At 35.2% G+C, this 14,231-nt stretch overlaps 1 protein-coding gene across 9 annotated transcripts in view; it reads right to left on the reverse strand.

Moving 5' to 3' along the window:
- Positions 1-14,231, reverse strand: part of tns1b (tensin 1b) — a 264,722-nt gene that overhangs the window by 143,446 nt on the left and 107,045 nt on the right. For all 9 annotated transcript variants that reach the window (XM_088604952.1, XM_088604951.1, XM_088604948.1 and 6 more), the window contains exon 3: positions 5,139-5,176. In XM_088604952.1, coding sequence (XP_088461078.1) covers positions 5,139-5,176 — 38 coding nt within the window. The remainder of the gene's footprint in view (positions 1-5,138; positions 5,177-14,231) is intronic.

Below are 14,231 nucleotides of genomic sequence, written 5' to 3' on the forward strand. Positions count from 1 at the left end.
GCCCCTCATCATTAACTTTGAGACATAGTTTCCTTCTCCAAACAAACAGTTTGGATACAGCTTTAACCCCCACTTTTCTCACCATCAGGCCCCAGACAAGGAACCTAGGAGACAAGCATTTTGTTGTATAAAAACACTGGACAACAAAAGCTAAGAATACAATAAAAATACCAACAATGAACACTGCATTCCCTGAGAAGTTTGTTAGCATAACAATATATTAATTTGGTGTGTTTTCTTGGCATTTATAGAACAGAGCCAGTGACACTGTTTAGTTTAAAAACACTGAAAAGACTATAAAGTTTAAAATAAAGAAATTTTGAAAGACACACTCTTCAAGACATCCACATTATTACCCATATGGGAAATAGATGCTCCTTTGGCAGAATGCAGACTCCTGCTTTGCTTGCTCTTTCTATTTCTTAGACAGGGCCTAGAGGTGTTTAGAACCGAGTTTCTTTACAGATCACTGTAAACATCAATGTTAGAAACAATACTAATTGAAAGAATTCCCGGTTAAAATCCGGCCAGTCCAATAAGAAAAAATCATCAAACAAAATCTAAGGCTGACAAATGATGTTTTCCAAATGAGTTAGCCCCCAAAATGTTTGACATTCAAAGTGTTTAAGCATTTACCAAATGAGTGATTTAATCCAGCAAATTAAAATTAATTGAATATATATATGTCACTGAGAGAATAAACATCTACATTCCAGCAATAAAGCCACTACAGAAACATAGCAGCTTCTGTGAAAAAAAAGGATGTTAAAATTTACTACAGCCTGTTATTTAAGGAAAACTTGTTATTTTACAAACGTATTACTACATGAAAAGGAGAATACAGTTTAGTATGTTTCATTGTACTTTGCATGCAAAGTACAGTTCTTCAAATCTGACTGATAAAGTTTTTTAAGCACGAGATACAAAGAGAAAATTGATTAAAGTTAAAAAGAGAAAGGATAAATAAAATGCTGTAATGCATGCTACATGTATGCAACTGCATTTAATTATGATATTTGGAATAGCCAAAGTAAAACAGCTGCACTATCCAAGTGACATTTAAAAAAAAGCTTTAAATGTGATGTGCAATTCTAAAAACAATAACAACACATTAAATTATTCTTGAATGTTAATATATGAATTGTGTTCTCAAGAAATAAGATCGATTTGAAGACATGAAAGCTGAAAGGAATTCAGCAATTTCCTAATGTGTTTAATAGAATACAGAAAAGTATGGTAATTCTATACCACACTTTAAAAAATCTTTTCTCTAGGCTTTTGTAATTCAAGGGTAATTCAAACTACATACTGTTCCTTTTGTGTGAGCATCCAAAAGCACTCTGTACTATAACTAACATTACAGAACAGAGATCTAGAATGGAGCCGAGAAAATATTATGTTCTATTTATAAGGAAGAGGAAGTAATAGTATTTATGAAAAATTACCATGGTTTTATCAAAACATATAAATATTGCATTTTTTTTTGCTTTTTTGCAAAGATTGAATATGCACTCAGAAACAAAAAGAAATGTAATTTTGTTGAATAACTATCAGGAATTGACAGAACAAGAATAGTGTTCGTGTAAGGACAGCAAGGAGAAAACCACTGCTATCCAACATTGCTGCCCATCTGAGGTAAGCCATGGAGCGCACAGATGGCCTACAAGGTTACTGGAACTATATTCTCTAGACAGACCAGTCAAAGTTAGAACTCTTGGACTAACTAAGAAATTGTATGTTTGGCAAAAACCAAAAACTGCTTTAGAACAGAAGAACCTCATCCCAACCATCAAGCATTTTCTGGGACTGTGATGGTTTGGGGCTGCTTTGCTGCCTCAAGATCTGGGTGGCTGGCCATCGCTGATACAAGTTTGAATTCTACATTGTACCAGAAGATTCTAGAGGAGAACTGACATTCTACCAGAACCTGAAGCTGCATCAAAAGTAGGTCTTACAGCAAGACAATGATCTTAAACATACAAGTACTGTACATCTAGAAAAGAATGGCTTCGGAATACATTTTGCATTTTACAATGACCTAGTCAAAGTTTGGACCTTTGAAACCCTATCAAAATGTTGTGGGAGGAACTGAAGCGAGTTGTCCATGCAAGACAGCAAGCAAAAGTCACAGAGTGTAAGGAGTTCTGTAAGGATGAATGAGCCAAAATTCCTCAAATCTGATGCTAGGGACTGATCAATGGTTACAGGAAATGTTTAGCTGTTGTCCTTGCTGCTTAAGCAGGCGCCACCAGTTACTGAACCTAAAGATTCACATACAGTACTTTAGCACACATGGATATTGAATGTTGCAGCATTTGAGAATAAATAAATGGTGAAACAGTATCATATTTTGTGTCATTTGTTTCATCAGGTTAACTTTATCTATTATTATTATTATTATTATTATTATTATTATTATTATTATTATTATTATTATTATTATTATTACTTAGATTAAGGTCAATTAACATCTTAGGTTTCAAATACAGTATGTTAAATATGTGAAAATACTAAGGTGTTCACAAACATTTTCAAGCTTAAGGCTGTCTGCTAAGCAAATAAACATTAATTTAAATGTGGTGAATTTCTTTCAGTGTAATAGCTTTGTATTTTTTTCTTTTCTTGCGTTCTACAAACCCTGGCCACTATTTTGACGTCAGAGTGCAAATCTAAATTATTTCTTTCAATAAGTAACTTATGAATGCACCACTGCAAACAGACAAGAGACTGTATGAAAGCTAAAAGTAAGCTTGCAAAATCAAAGTAGCCTAATGAAGTCATTTTTGAAACATGGGGTCCAGACGGCTGAGAAAATCCAGAGGTACAACTCTGCCTGTCATGAACTCTCAGCCTCTTGTAGCTCAGCCACTTTGGACCCCTGGAATTTCCTGTGGGAGACCAAAGGGGCAGAGTAGTAGGTAGTGCTGGCAACTTACATAGTCTTTCAAACTGCTATGATTTCATTAATGGCTGCCAGATGGGGAAATCTTTCAAACTAAAATTTCTCTAAAACGCTATCCCAGCAAAAGGCAGTATTTTCAACCCCCACGCCTTCCCTCACTGCTCACTTTCTTTTAATTGCTTGCTTCATAACAGAACATCTTTAATGACCCCTCAGGCAAAAGAGAAACATACTGAATATATTTTTAGGAAGGGTGAACTCAAACATGCAAAGGTTCAGCCAAACCAAACAGCATGTGGAACAGCCGCACTTGTTGGGAGATTCACACCTCTGGGCTTGCTGGAATTAAAGACACACACTATACAAAACAAAAGGTAATACAAATATGCTTAATAACTATAAACTGATTGTAAAGTAAAAAAAAAATTCTAGAAACAAATACCAAAATAACTTGTAATATAGCCACTATTATTGATGGTTGACTGTAGATAGCAAACCTTGTCTGACTAGTATAGTCATTATTAATTAAAAATTAATCAAGCTACTTTTGTATTAACTATTTTCATTTAGTAACTATTTAGTAACTCTTTTTTAGTCTACTCAAGACATCAGGAAAGCAAGAGAAACCTGGTTTTAGGAGAGTATTTGCAATGCATCGTTTAATTACCAATTATTGCATAAATATACGAAATTGAGTTTCCAAGTCCTAGAGCACCAAAGATATTGAACGACCATTCAGCCAAAAATCCCCCTATTAGTTATATTAATTGATTGATCAAAAATCCTTTCTGATGTGCATCCCAATTGGCTTAATTGGTAAAGACCTAGGCTGACCTTTAGGAGCCAGATGTCCAAACTACAAATTGAAAAACACATCTTCCTGAAAAGTGCTGAGTATTTATTACACATTAACTCTGAATTACAAAGACTGATGTATAACACAAACAAAAAATTGCAATCAATGAGTATATGCTTAGTTTGTTTTTATTTCAAATACCCATAGGTTTTTTGAGTTCTAGATTTGTATGTTGGGGATTAGAAAATACTGAGAATTTCCACAAAGCAGAAATCATGCAAGAACAAAATTACTTCAGCTGATCATCTAAATAAAAATGGTGTACATAATACATAAACATGCTTAAAAGCTGTTAAGCATTAAAGTCAAAAGCTGAGAGGTGAAATTGCCATCTTCTTTGGGCCCCAGAAGCTCTAAGGTGGTTGTAGAGAGAAAGGTGAAGTTTTATTTACTGATGAATATTATTTTGCACTTGACAGGCCTGATAGAAGACAACATGTCTAGAGAAGGGATGGTGAACATTATCGTTACTGTTGTATTGTTGAAGCCAATCAAATGGTGAATGAAAGTAAAACAATTTAAGACTGAATCTTCTTTACACAAAGTGAAGAATGAGGGCAAACATAATTTTAAAGATTAATCTTTTAACCTCTTCATTTTCAAAGACCTTGAATCTTCCATTTTGCAGACCTATCTGGGAGTGTTGATTTTCCAATAGGAAATGCAAGAGCCAATAGGACTTGGATGACATTGGATTATTTCAACAAAATAATTTTGTTGTGCCCTAGTACGTTGTGCCCTGGCCAACTCATTTCATGGACTGAGTCCAATGAACATCTGTGGGACCAACTCAATAGTGCCATCAAGAGGAAAAAAAACTGTTGTTAACTTACTGCACTAAACAGGAAGATTTAGAGAACATCCCACAGGATATAGTCTGATGATGTCTACAGTATGTAAAGTATCAGTACTTCCAGGATTATCTTAATGCTGAGAAAGTTCCTGCTATTTTTGGATTTTGATAGAGTGCAAAATTTAAAACCGAAACCGTGTACTAATTCTGCATTATGTCCTATGACTTTATCTAACCTGTATGTTTAAAATATTGGATTAGTCCAGCGTTGCATTTCTTTTGACAGGGATTTTTCTAACTTGAGGCTTCTTGACTTAAATAATGTTTTGCTTACTTTATTGAGTACAGCCCTCAAGGGTTCAGCTCTCATTAGCCTAAAACATTCGAGATCCAGAAATGCTGAGAAAAGAATCCCTAGCACATGACCTTTCCATAATTTGCACCAACAACAAGAAGCAGAAACAAATAATCATACCACTAGGTAAATCTCAAAGTCATCAGATCAGGACTGTTAAGACTGTAAGGTAAAACAGGTGTCTAACCACAATCTCTCAGAAATAAATAATGGAGATATTTCTTGGTCTTACCTTCACCTCACATTTCTTGTGGCATGATAACCGGCACACTGGGGGAAGAAAAAAGAAACATGTTATTTGCGTTTTCATCTGTAGAAACAATATGTTCAAACCTTTGTTGTAGCTACTGTATTTTCAATTCTAAGTTTTTTTTTTTTCAGACAGAGAATGATCAATATCCATATCCACCAACAGCCATTTTTGTGAAGTTCTAGTGTCATCGTATTCCAAAAGACTAATTCCAGTTTTAACTGCTTTTATGGTATATGATATTTACAATAATCAACAATTTTGCTTTATAACTAAATACTGTATCTCAAGGCCACCACCTAGTTTAATTTACACAATTTGCTTTGTTCATTCAAATTACATTAACGTTTTTTTCCCATGCTTTAAATGTACTATGTCCAAGTTCCTGTAATTTCCCTTTGGAGTCATAAAATGCAAAACAACCCTAGAGACCCAATTATACCCACATTGTTGTAGCTGCTTCACTGCTCAAATGACTGTAGGAGAGGGACAGCCAGTGCTCTGTGAGATGTCTGCTGCACAAAGATAAGTCTCAGTAGGCTATCTGATCTCAACCTTCCTCAGCCTCCATTACACTGGCCTGACTCCAAGTCCAACCCACACAGGTACATTCACAAGATCAGGGTTTCAGACCCCAGGAAAATACTGGCCATATTGTTCTTGAACAGTCGCTTACAACTCACAGTGCTGTGTCTATGGTACGTGGGAAGGAACACCAGAAACAGAGAACCTTTAAAGGAATTGTAGTTTCTTTTTTAAAAAAAAAGGTTTAAAATCAAACAGCCCGACTTCTCAAGCCAAACTTCTATATATTAATCTTATACTGTAGTTTCTTTATCTTGATTTCATCAGGTTGAATCATTTAAAAATGGAAGGGGGGAGGTGGAATCTGTTTTTGGGTACTAAATTGTTGAGTGAAGTCACAATCAGTGAAAATTCATAAAGTATGCTGACTTTGGACAGAAGCAACCTAGAATTTATATGGTCTCACAATTATTTAAAATTATAATCCATTTTAAATTTTAAATAACAAAAAACATCTTATTCTGTCTTTTACATGTACAATAAGTGACTCTGTTGATGTTGCTCTCAGACAAAGGTAACTCTTTTTGAAAATAATCTTAAAAAATACCCGTGTAGCAGACAGTATATTGTACGCAGTGTGTGTGAATAAAGATTTGCTTATTAACAAAATAAAACCTCTGCAAAGGATTTTAAGGGTTTTAATTGCATATTATAATTTCAGGGAAGATTTTTTAAATCTTTTTTTTGTTCATTAAATTACTTAAATGCAAGAACCTTCCAGCTTCATTGCTGGAGTACATTTCCCATGACAGGAGGAACAGCATGGAATTTTTATTTGCCAAACGTACGCATACTTTTTTAGTTCACATGATATTTCCATAGTATCAAAACCTCCTGAAAGCTATGCTTGCCCTGAGACAAAGTTAAAAGTGCTTCTGATCTATGGGATTGTGGTAAAGCTTCTGCGTTGACTGTGGCACCATATTCAGACTGATTGTTGTTTTTCCATGTTCTTTTTTAATTTATTCTTATTGGTTGTGAGTCTTCAACTAAATTGGATATGCTCCCACTGTACAATCTGGGGAGAATTAGCTGTGAATATCTGTCTGATTTAACTAAATCACTGTACTAAAAGTACTCTGGACTATGGTTTCAGACAAAGTGTGTGCTCAAGCACCCCCAGTATTATCATACAGTATTATTGTTAAATATGTTTTTACTTTGTACAGTATGAGTTTGTATGTGGAGATAGCATTGCAAATTTAATAAATTATGTCTTGTCCCACACTCATTAGGCTGCTTATCTGACTGTAATTTGATTCTGATTCAGCTGATATGTTATTAAGCAACCTACTTTATGATAATTAAATCATAATGTATATCATACATACTTTATGTGACGTAATATTTTATCTGAAAAAGTGTCTTCTACCGATGTGCAAACCTATCAGGGGAATTCAGAAATGGACAGATTTGCAGTATGGAAAAACAGCCTGACAAAAAACATACGTCAGTATCTGTACTTAATTTGATTTCTGGTTTTGACAGCATGAACAGTCTGTCAGCACGACGCTTGTAGCAAAGTCATGAACACACAAAATGTGTGAGTAAGGATATGTTCTGCCAAGAAAAACAAAATGCATTTCGCTGCTCTGTATCCATGTTGCAGACACTATTAAACAATGTCATTAGCAGGAGCTAAATGCCAAGGAACATGTTCTTAATAGCAGCACCATTTCATAACACTATTAATGGTAATGAGCGGAGAAAGAGTAATGCATTACTTAGAAAAGCAGCCACCCCGTAACTTTGAAAAACTTGTGCTTATATTGCAATGTGCATGTTCTTAAAATCATTTATAGAAACAGAATGGGAAAAAAAAACATCCAGTGATTTTTACACAAAGCACTTAGATCCACTCTAGACTAGTGCTGGTACGATTGTTTGCAAACGAGACAGATCATTAATGACAGCTCACTGATTTACGTAACATTAAATGTAACAATCTCTGATTTATCAGGGATTCTAGCAACTAAAATGTAAATTCTGTCATGCAACAATAACAATAACAGCTTTCTGTTCTTAGATATGGCTTGGGATGCAGTCTGAAAGACAAGAAAGCAATCATTTCTCAGTTTTCCTAGTACAGTATATTTGAAATTTTTTCGGGTTCCACACTGCAGAATTTCTGGAGGATCATTTTCCGAATCAGGGTTGCCTTGTTCACATAATAACAACCCATTCATGAAGATGAAGCTGTCAGAACCCCTCCCCTGCATTCATGAGCGATTAGCCAGGGATCTGAATTTTACCTCCTCCCAAATTTTTATTTAAAGCTCCGTTTCAGCACATCTGTTAAACACTTAATAATTCAGTTAAAAAGTACATTTTCAATTAGATTTAGAATTAGATTACCAAAAAATACCTATGGAAGCACTAGTTACATTTTCCAAACCATCCAGTTAATGGAGAGTTTGGTGGACGATGCTCTGAAGAATATTGTTTGAGTGAAGGTGACGAAAGGATGACTGGAATATAATTCCTGAATGGGGAGCTGTGGTGCTGGATCACTTAGACATTCACCACAGGAAGAAACTCACAAAAAAACAGCAATATTGCTTGCAAAATGCCAATTAAGAATTTTCAAGCGAAACTGGGAGATATTTTCCAAAACCAAGGGACCAGGGCAGCTGGAGCAGGGTCAAGGTGGGGTTTTGTTGACACATGAGCCACAACTAAGATACACAAAAGATCACGCTGTTAATATGGAACTCAAACCCAATGAAGACACATGCCATGGGCACCCTGGATCCTTATCAGAAAGAGGTAGGTATGATAAAAAGACAAAAACACAAAGTGCTGGGGATGAAGTTGCAGTGGGTAGAACACTTACTGTAAACATGAAAACCAATGGACAGAAAAAGAAGACAGGGAAAGAGTGGGTCAGGCTGGCACTGTTGAAGGGGGCATGAATGCTCTGTAGGGGGCTGATGTCATCAGGATTGGCCCATAGAGAAGAATGACATCATGACAATTCCAGTGAGCAAATCTATTCCAATGGTGTATGGAAATGTCAGAATGGTGTTACAGGTTGGGAGCTACATTTTGGAAACAGCTGTAGGACTGATGTCTGGTTCAGCTAGGGAAGAGTTGCAATTGGTGTGGACTATGGATTGGTGCAAGAATAGACAAGGCTGACTGCTAAGAGAAGGCCAGTATGTGCAGTAAAACAAAAGGCCTTAAGGTGAATGAGTGAGCTGATCACCAAAGAGTCCGGGTGAAGAGTGAAAGTTTCAAAGATGGAGAGTTGTGTAAAAAGAGCGTGAACCCAGTTGAAAAGGAGATTGGAGTTGGAGTTCTGGGTAGTGTTGTACTCCTGGAAAATTCGGCTTCTGAACTGAGCCAATGCTCTGCGGCTTGCCAAGTTGAAGGGAACTGGGGTTTGTTTTCCCTCAATCAGATGTAAGTAGAAGGGAGCCACAGATATCTGCATGGTCTTTTGAGATCAGATCAACCAAAACTCAATGCAAATCAACTAGAAACATTATATTTATATACAGTATAGGTAAATTCAGGTTTGAACGCCTCCAAAATCTGAATATAAATCTCAATTTATTTTGCTCATATTTTACAAAACTTTCAGCATGTTCAGTGTGTTGCGCAGTGCACTGCTTTAGTAATTAGTATAAATGTCAATGGGCAGCAAAGATGGTACAAACGCAAATACTGAGTGCTGTAACAGCAGAAGAGATTATCCTTCCACAATGAGGAATGTCTCTTATGAAAAAAGAAGTATCTTTGCCAATCATATCAGGATGAAAATAAGACCACTGTTATCACATCCACAGGATGTAAATACTACTGTAATCATTGTTATTAAATACTACAGTGATCACTGTATTACTGTATTACAGATTTAGTGATTCTCATTAAAAAAACATCTGTTTTTTCTGTCTGTTTTCTGTGTATTTTTTTTAACATCACACTGGTGTTGTGTAATGGTGTTCATTTGAGTGTAAACTGTAAACAAAGGGATAAACAGACTTTAGATAACAGTGCCTCAGCAGACAATCAGGATAAGGGGGGTTGATCTGTTTTACAATAAAAAAGAACTATAATTCCACATCCCAAGGGTGAAAACAGTAAAGAAAGGGGCTCCAAATGATGAAATCTCTTTAAAGCTTACAATAATGAGATATTTCATAAAATGCAATAGAAAAACTGAAAGAGAGTACTGAAATTTCAACAAAGACGGCATTTACACTTTTCACTTCTAATATACCAATTCTTAAAATGTTTTACCTTTGTAATTTCAGTATTTAGGAGTGTACTTTCACTGTTTAACCAGTGTATTCTTTAGAACTGTAACAAGAGCTACATTTTGAAAAAGCCTCATTTAGGATCCAAAAAATCCCAGTCATGTGTTAGAAACATTAATAATGGTCAAGACAGAATACATAACGTACAATAAATTATAAAGAAATATAGACAACACCTTACAACAAACCCTGTTTTTTTTAGACAAAAGCATATATGACTTTGATAACAAGATGGTCTCCAAACCACAAATCAGGGTCTTCGCTCCTCCCTCGTCTCCAAAAATAAGACCATTGAAATGTAAGCCTTGATTTTAACAGCACAAACATAAGGTCCAAGCTCTTTAACAAAACACAACTAAGCAGGCGAGGAAAACGCCATATTGGGTGCTAAAAAAAATAGCTCTATTGACTTAATCAGACCTTACCTTGTTAGGAAATCAAGGGTTTTTACATAAACATACATGTATATGGAAGGGGGGCAGGCTGGTTTGTACCTTGTGTCTGAAAGGATTATAGCCAAAGAGAGCTGTTTCATATCTGAGTCAGGATTTACGGAATGTGGTAAGGGGGAGAATGCAGGCATTTCCTTACTGAGGCCATTTATAATGGACTTACATCCCTCTGGGACGGACTAATACTGACTGCAAAGAGAGCACAATCAGTAAAAATGAGTTTAATATTTCCTTTGGCTTAAGTCAGAGTCCAGGCTAACTGTAACTGCCTTCACTATTGCATACTAGCAAACAAAAAACTGAGAGAAGCCACACGTCTGTACATGTTATGTGGATTCAATAATGGACAAGCTCTACCCATATTGAGTCATGTTTTTCCCTCTGAAGAACTACACTTTTGAGTCCAAGAGTGCTTCAGTTTATAACCATATATAAAATCTCCAAGTGTCTGCATTCCTGCAACTTCACTAACCGCAGCTAGAATGGGTCAGTGGCTTTTAAATGTTCTGACTTGGGTGGTCCAAGATTAAACTGTGTGAGCTGGGCCTAACTGGACAAGTCCTCTGTTCAATTTACTTAGATATAGCAATTGCCAGCCAGGCCTGAATTCTTCTGAATGACTCATTTCAACTCCAAATCTGTTTTAATTTGAAGCAAGGGATGTAGTGTATGGTAGTAAAAAATTAAAAAATGTAATAGAACACCCAGCTATCACTGAACAGTTCTAGAATCTTACATATTGCAGCAGTAAATTTGAGCTACATTGTTAAAATGAAAAAATGTAACATTTATGTTCATAAATTTATGTTCATAAATAAAAAAACCTGCTATTCTTCCTTGATAGAACTTGTGATTTTTTAAATAACTTTCCTCAGATGTGTTCTATCTTGTATCAGTTTTGCATACTGTTACATGGCATTGACTTTGAGGCATTTCTAACATTAATGTTTTTGAGAAGTACCATCCTAAAAATGTGTGCTTAAACATTAGTATCATAGCTACTTTTATTTTATCTTTAAGGAGAACTTAAAAGTATACAAAGTTTACATTTATTCTATAATGTGATTGTAGTAATTATAATTTTAAAATATTTTAGAAATGAAAAGAATGTTTCAGATATTGTAATTATGTTTAATCTGGATACACAGCATCACATTTTACTTACATTGTAGTTGAAGCTAAACAGATGAACAAAGAATAATTCCATGACGTTAATTAGAAACTTCTGGCTTTTGCAGGATTTGGGATTTCCCAGATGAATTGCCAAGAGACAGACTCTCCTATCTACTGCAAAGTTAATGAGCCATTTCCCTTCCATATCCAACATTTCACGTACGGCTTAGAGATCGGATGACCGGTAAAAAAAAACAGTAACATATTAGTGGTCAAAAGTATTTACACTCTCTTTGTTTTGAGGCGTTGTGCACACTTGGGAGTTCTGAAACAAGATTCTTAGACTACAACGATGCACAAACAGAAAATTGTTGTATACATTAGTAGCTTTTGACAACAGAATTCCTGTCAACTGAGACAAAATGTATACATTCCATTCAAGCAGGGAAGGACATTAATAATAATCCTTTAATGTACAGTATAGTGTATGTCCAGTACAGAAGTAAAGCACTGATGTGGGTGACACATGGTAGCCATTATGTGCTGGCAGCCCCACTATGCACTACGGACAGAATAAAGGAGAAGTAATATGTTTCTTCACCAATTGAAATAAGGCAGAAGTTACAGTATGTAGGGTGGATTGTGCAAACCCAAAGTGAAATTTAGCTAACACATTGTGGTTATGAACCTTGGAATTATTAATGACGAAGACATTAGGATATCAGCTCAATATCAAATTTGAAGGATGGTACCTACAGTAAAGTGTTCATGGTTATCATGTGGTAACATTGGTTTGGAAATGATGGTCCAGAAGTAAAAATGTCACATACTGGTCCACCATTGCTACTTAAGATGAAACCTAATTTTCTTTAGAGGTCTCTCAACCCATTTATAGGCTATGCATTGTTTCAGTTTTGCATCATGAACCATGCATTTTATTTCAAATGTGGTCCTGACATGCCTTTTCAATGAAAAGTGCATTTTATTAAGACCAGCTGCTTTGTGACCCTGATCATCAGAATTTTGTTTTGTGCTATGAACATGTACCAAAAGACTAGGAAAACATGAACATAAAACCAGAACATTGTATAATGTGGATGTAGATAAAAACATTAGTGATATTCATGTCTAAAGTAGAAGAAAATTAACATAGCCTATTGTAGCTATGATAGTAAGTAAGCTATGAAAGTAAGATCATGTTTGAGTATTTTTTAAACTCTGCTGCCATCCTGTGGACAATGTACAGTACGTATGCTTCTGAAAATGGTGTATTAAGAGATTCAGTGGTCTTCAAAAGTGTCTGAAAATATTTTCATCTTGCACATACACCCATTCTTCCACTATTATATAGTCATCAATGCATATACTTCTTTCCTGAAGGGGAACATTCCAAATATTAAGCACTCTAAACCTCCTCTACTCTTCCTTCATAATAGCCTACCAGAAAGGCATTCATGTGTGCTCTGCCAGTCTCATCTACAAGCAACTGATGGTTTAAAAAACACTTTGTTCTTAGTTTTAAATTGCTGAGATAAACTTTTCCTTTTTTGAAGTGAGGACCATGGATTTGTGCATGAGTGAAGTTGTGTTAAAACATCTCCTTTATCTTTCAAAGAGAAGGATATTTAATCCATTGGTAAGATCTCTGACCCCACACCTGGTGTTCCCTGTGTCTCAGGTAATCCTCCCAATCTGACAGCAGTAACAGAATGAAAAGGAGCAGTCACAGAGACATCTTGACACTACCCAAATCTAGAACAGTAGTAAGCTTATCCCACTAAGAAAAAATAATGCAATGCAGCAAACCACAATTTACATTACTCTGATGATGTATATTCAACATTTATATAAATTAAGCAGCCAAACTGACATATAAAAATGTTATGATGTCGTGAAATTAATTAAAGTGTAATTAAGGATAAATTACAGATCAAAAAACAAAAGGTAATCATACCTTTAAGTGGAATGGATTTTATATTAAAAGTGTAAAATCTAACTTTTAAAAAAGTAGATTTAAAAAAAAAGTTTTAGGAAAGTACTTTTTCTAGACAAGTAATTTTCTGTGTGAGATTATTTATTAAAATGGCATAATGACCAACACAAATTCCTTCTTATTATTTGTATAATTGGAAATGTATTAATGCAATATAGCACTGGTTCTCAATTCTGGTCCTAGAGGACCAATGTGTTTGCTAGATTTATTCCAGTTGGCCCCTAATTACCAGTGATCATTGATGCATGTACTGGAATTAATCTGCTTGCTCATTTAGACTTTGTTCTGTTCTGAGTCATTGGTATTAAAAATACCCTTGTTAAAGTATTATTGTTGTAAATAAATTCAGAATATAGGACATTATGCAGTCTATTCTCAGCTAATAAAAATTTGCTCCCTCATATTTCTGACTTAAAGATCTTAATATCAAATTAATAGGCAACCACTTTATGATGAGCAAACGTTGGTAGGAATGATAATGTATCAAATACTCCCACAATGAGTTAGTGTTTTCTCCTTCACCTTATGTTTAGTTAGTCACAGTTCAGCTAACATCTCTGAATGACTGCAGCTCTGAAACTCTCTTACACCAATTATGTCACATTCAACATTTTTTGGAAATAAAGGAAAAAATAAATGTGCCATAAACAGAAACTTTCATCAATTTTCCTGT

This window comes from Lepisosteus platostomus, chromosome 14 (genome assembly GCF_059453375.1).
Source record: "Lepisosteus platostomus isolate fLepPlt1 chromosome 14, fLepPlt1.hap1, whole genome shotgun sequence".
Lineage (NCBI taxonomy): Eukaryota > Metazoa > Chordata > Actinopteri > Semionotiformes > Lepisosteidae > Lepisosteus > Lepisosteus platostomus.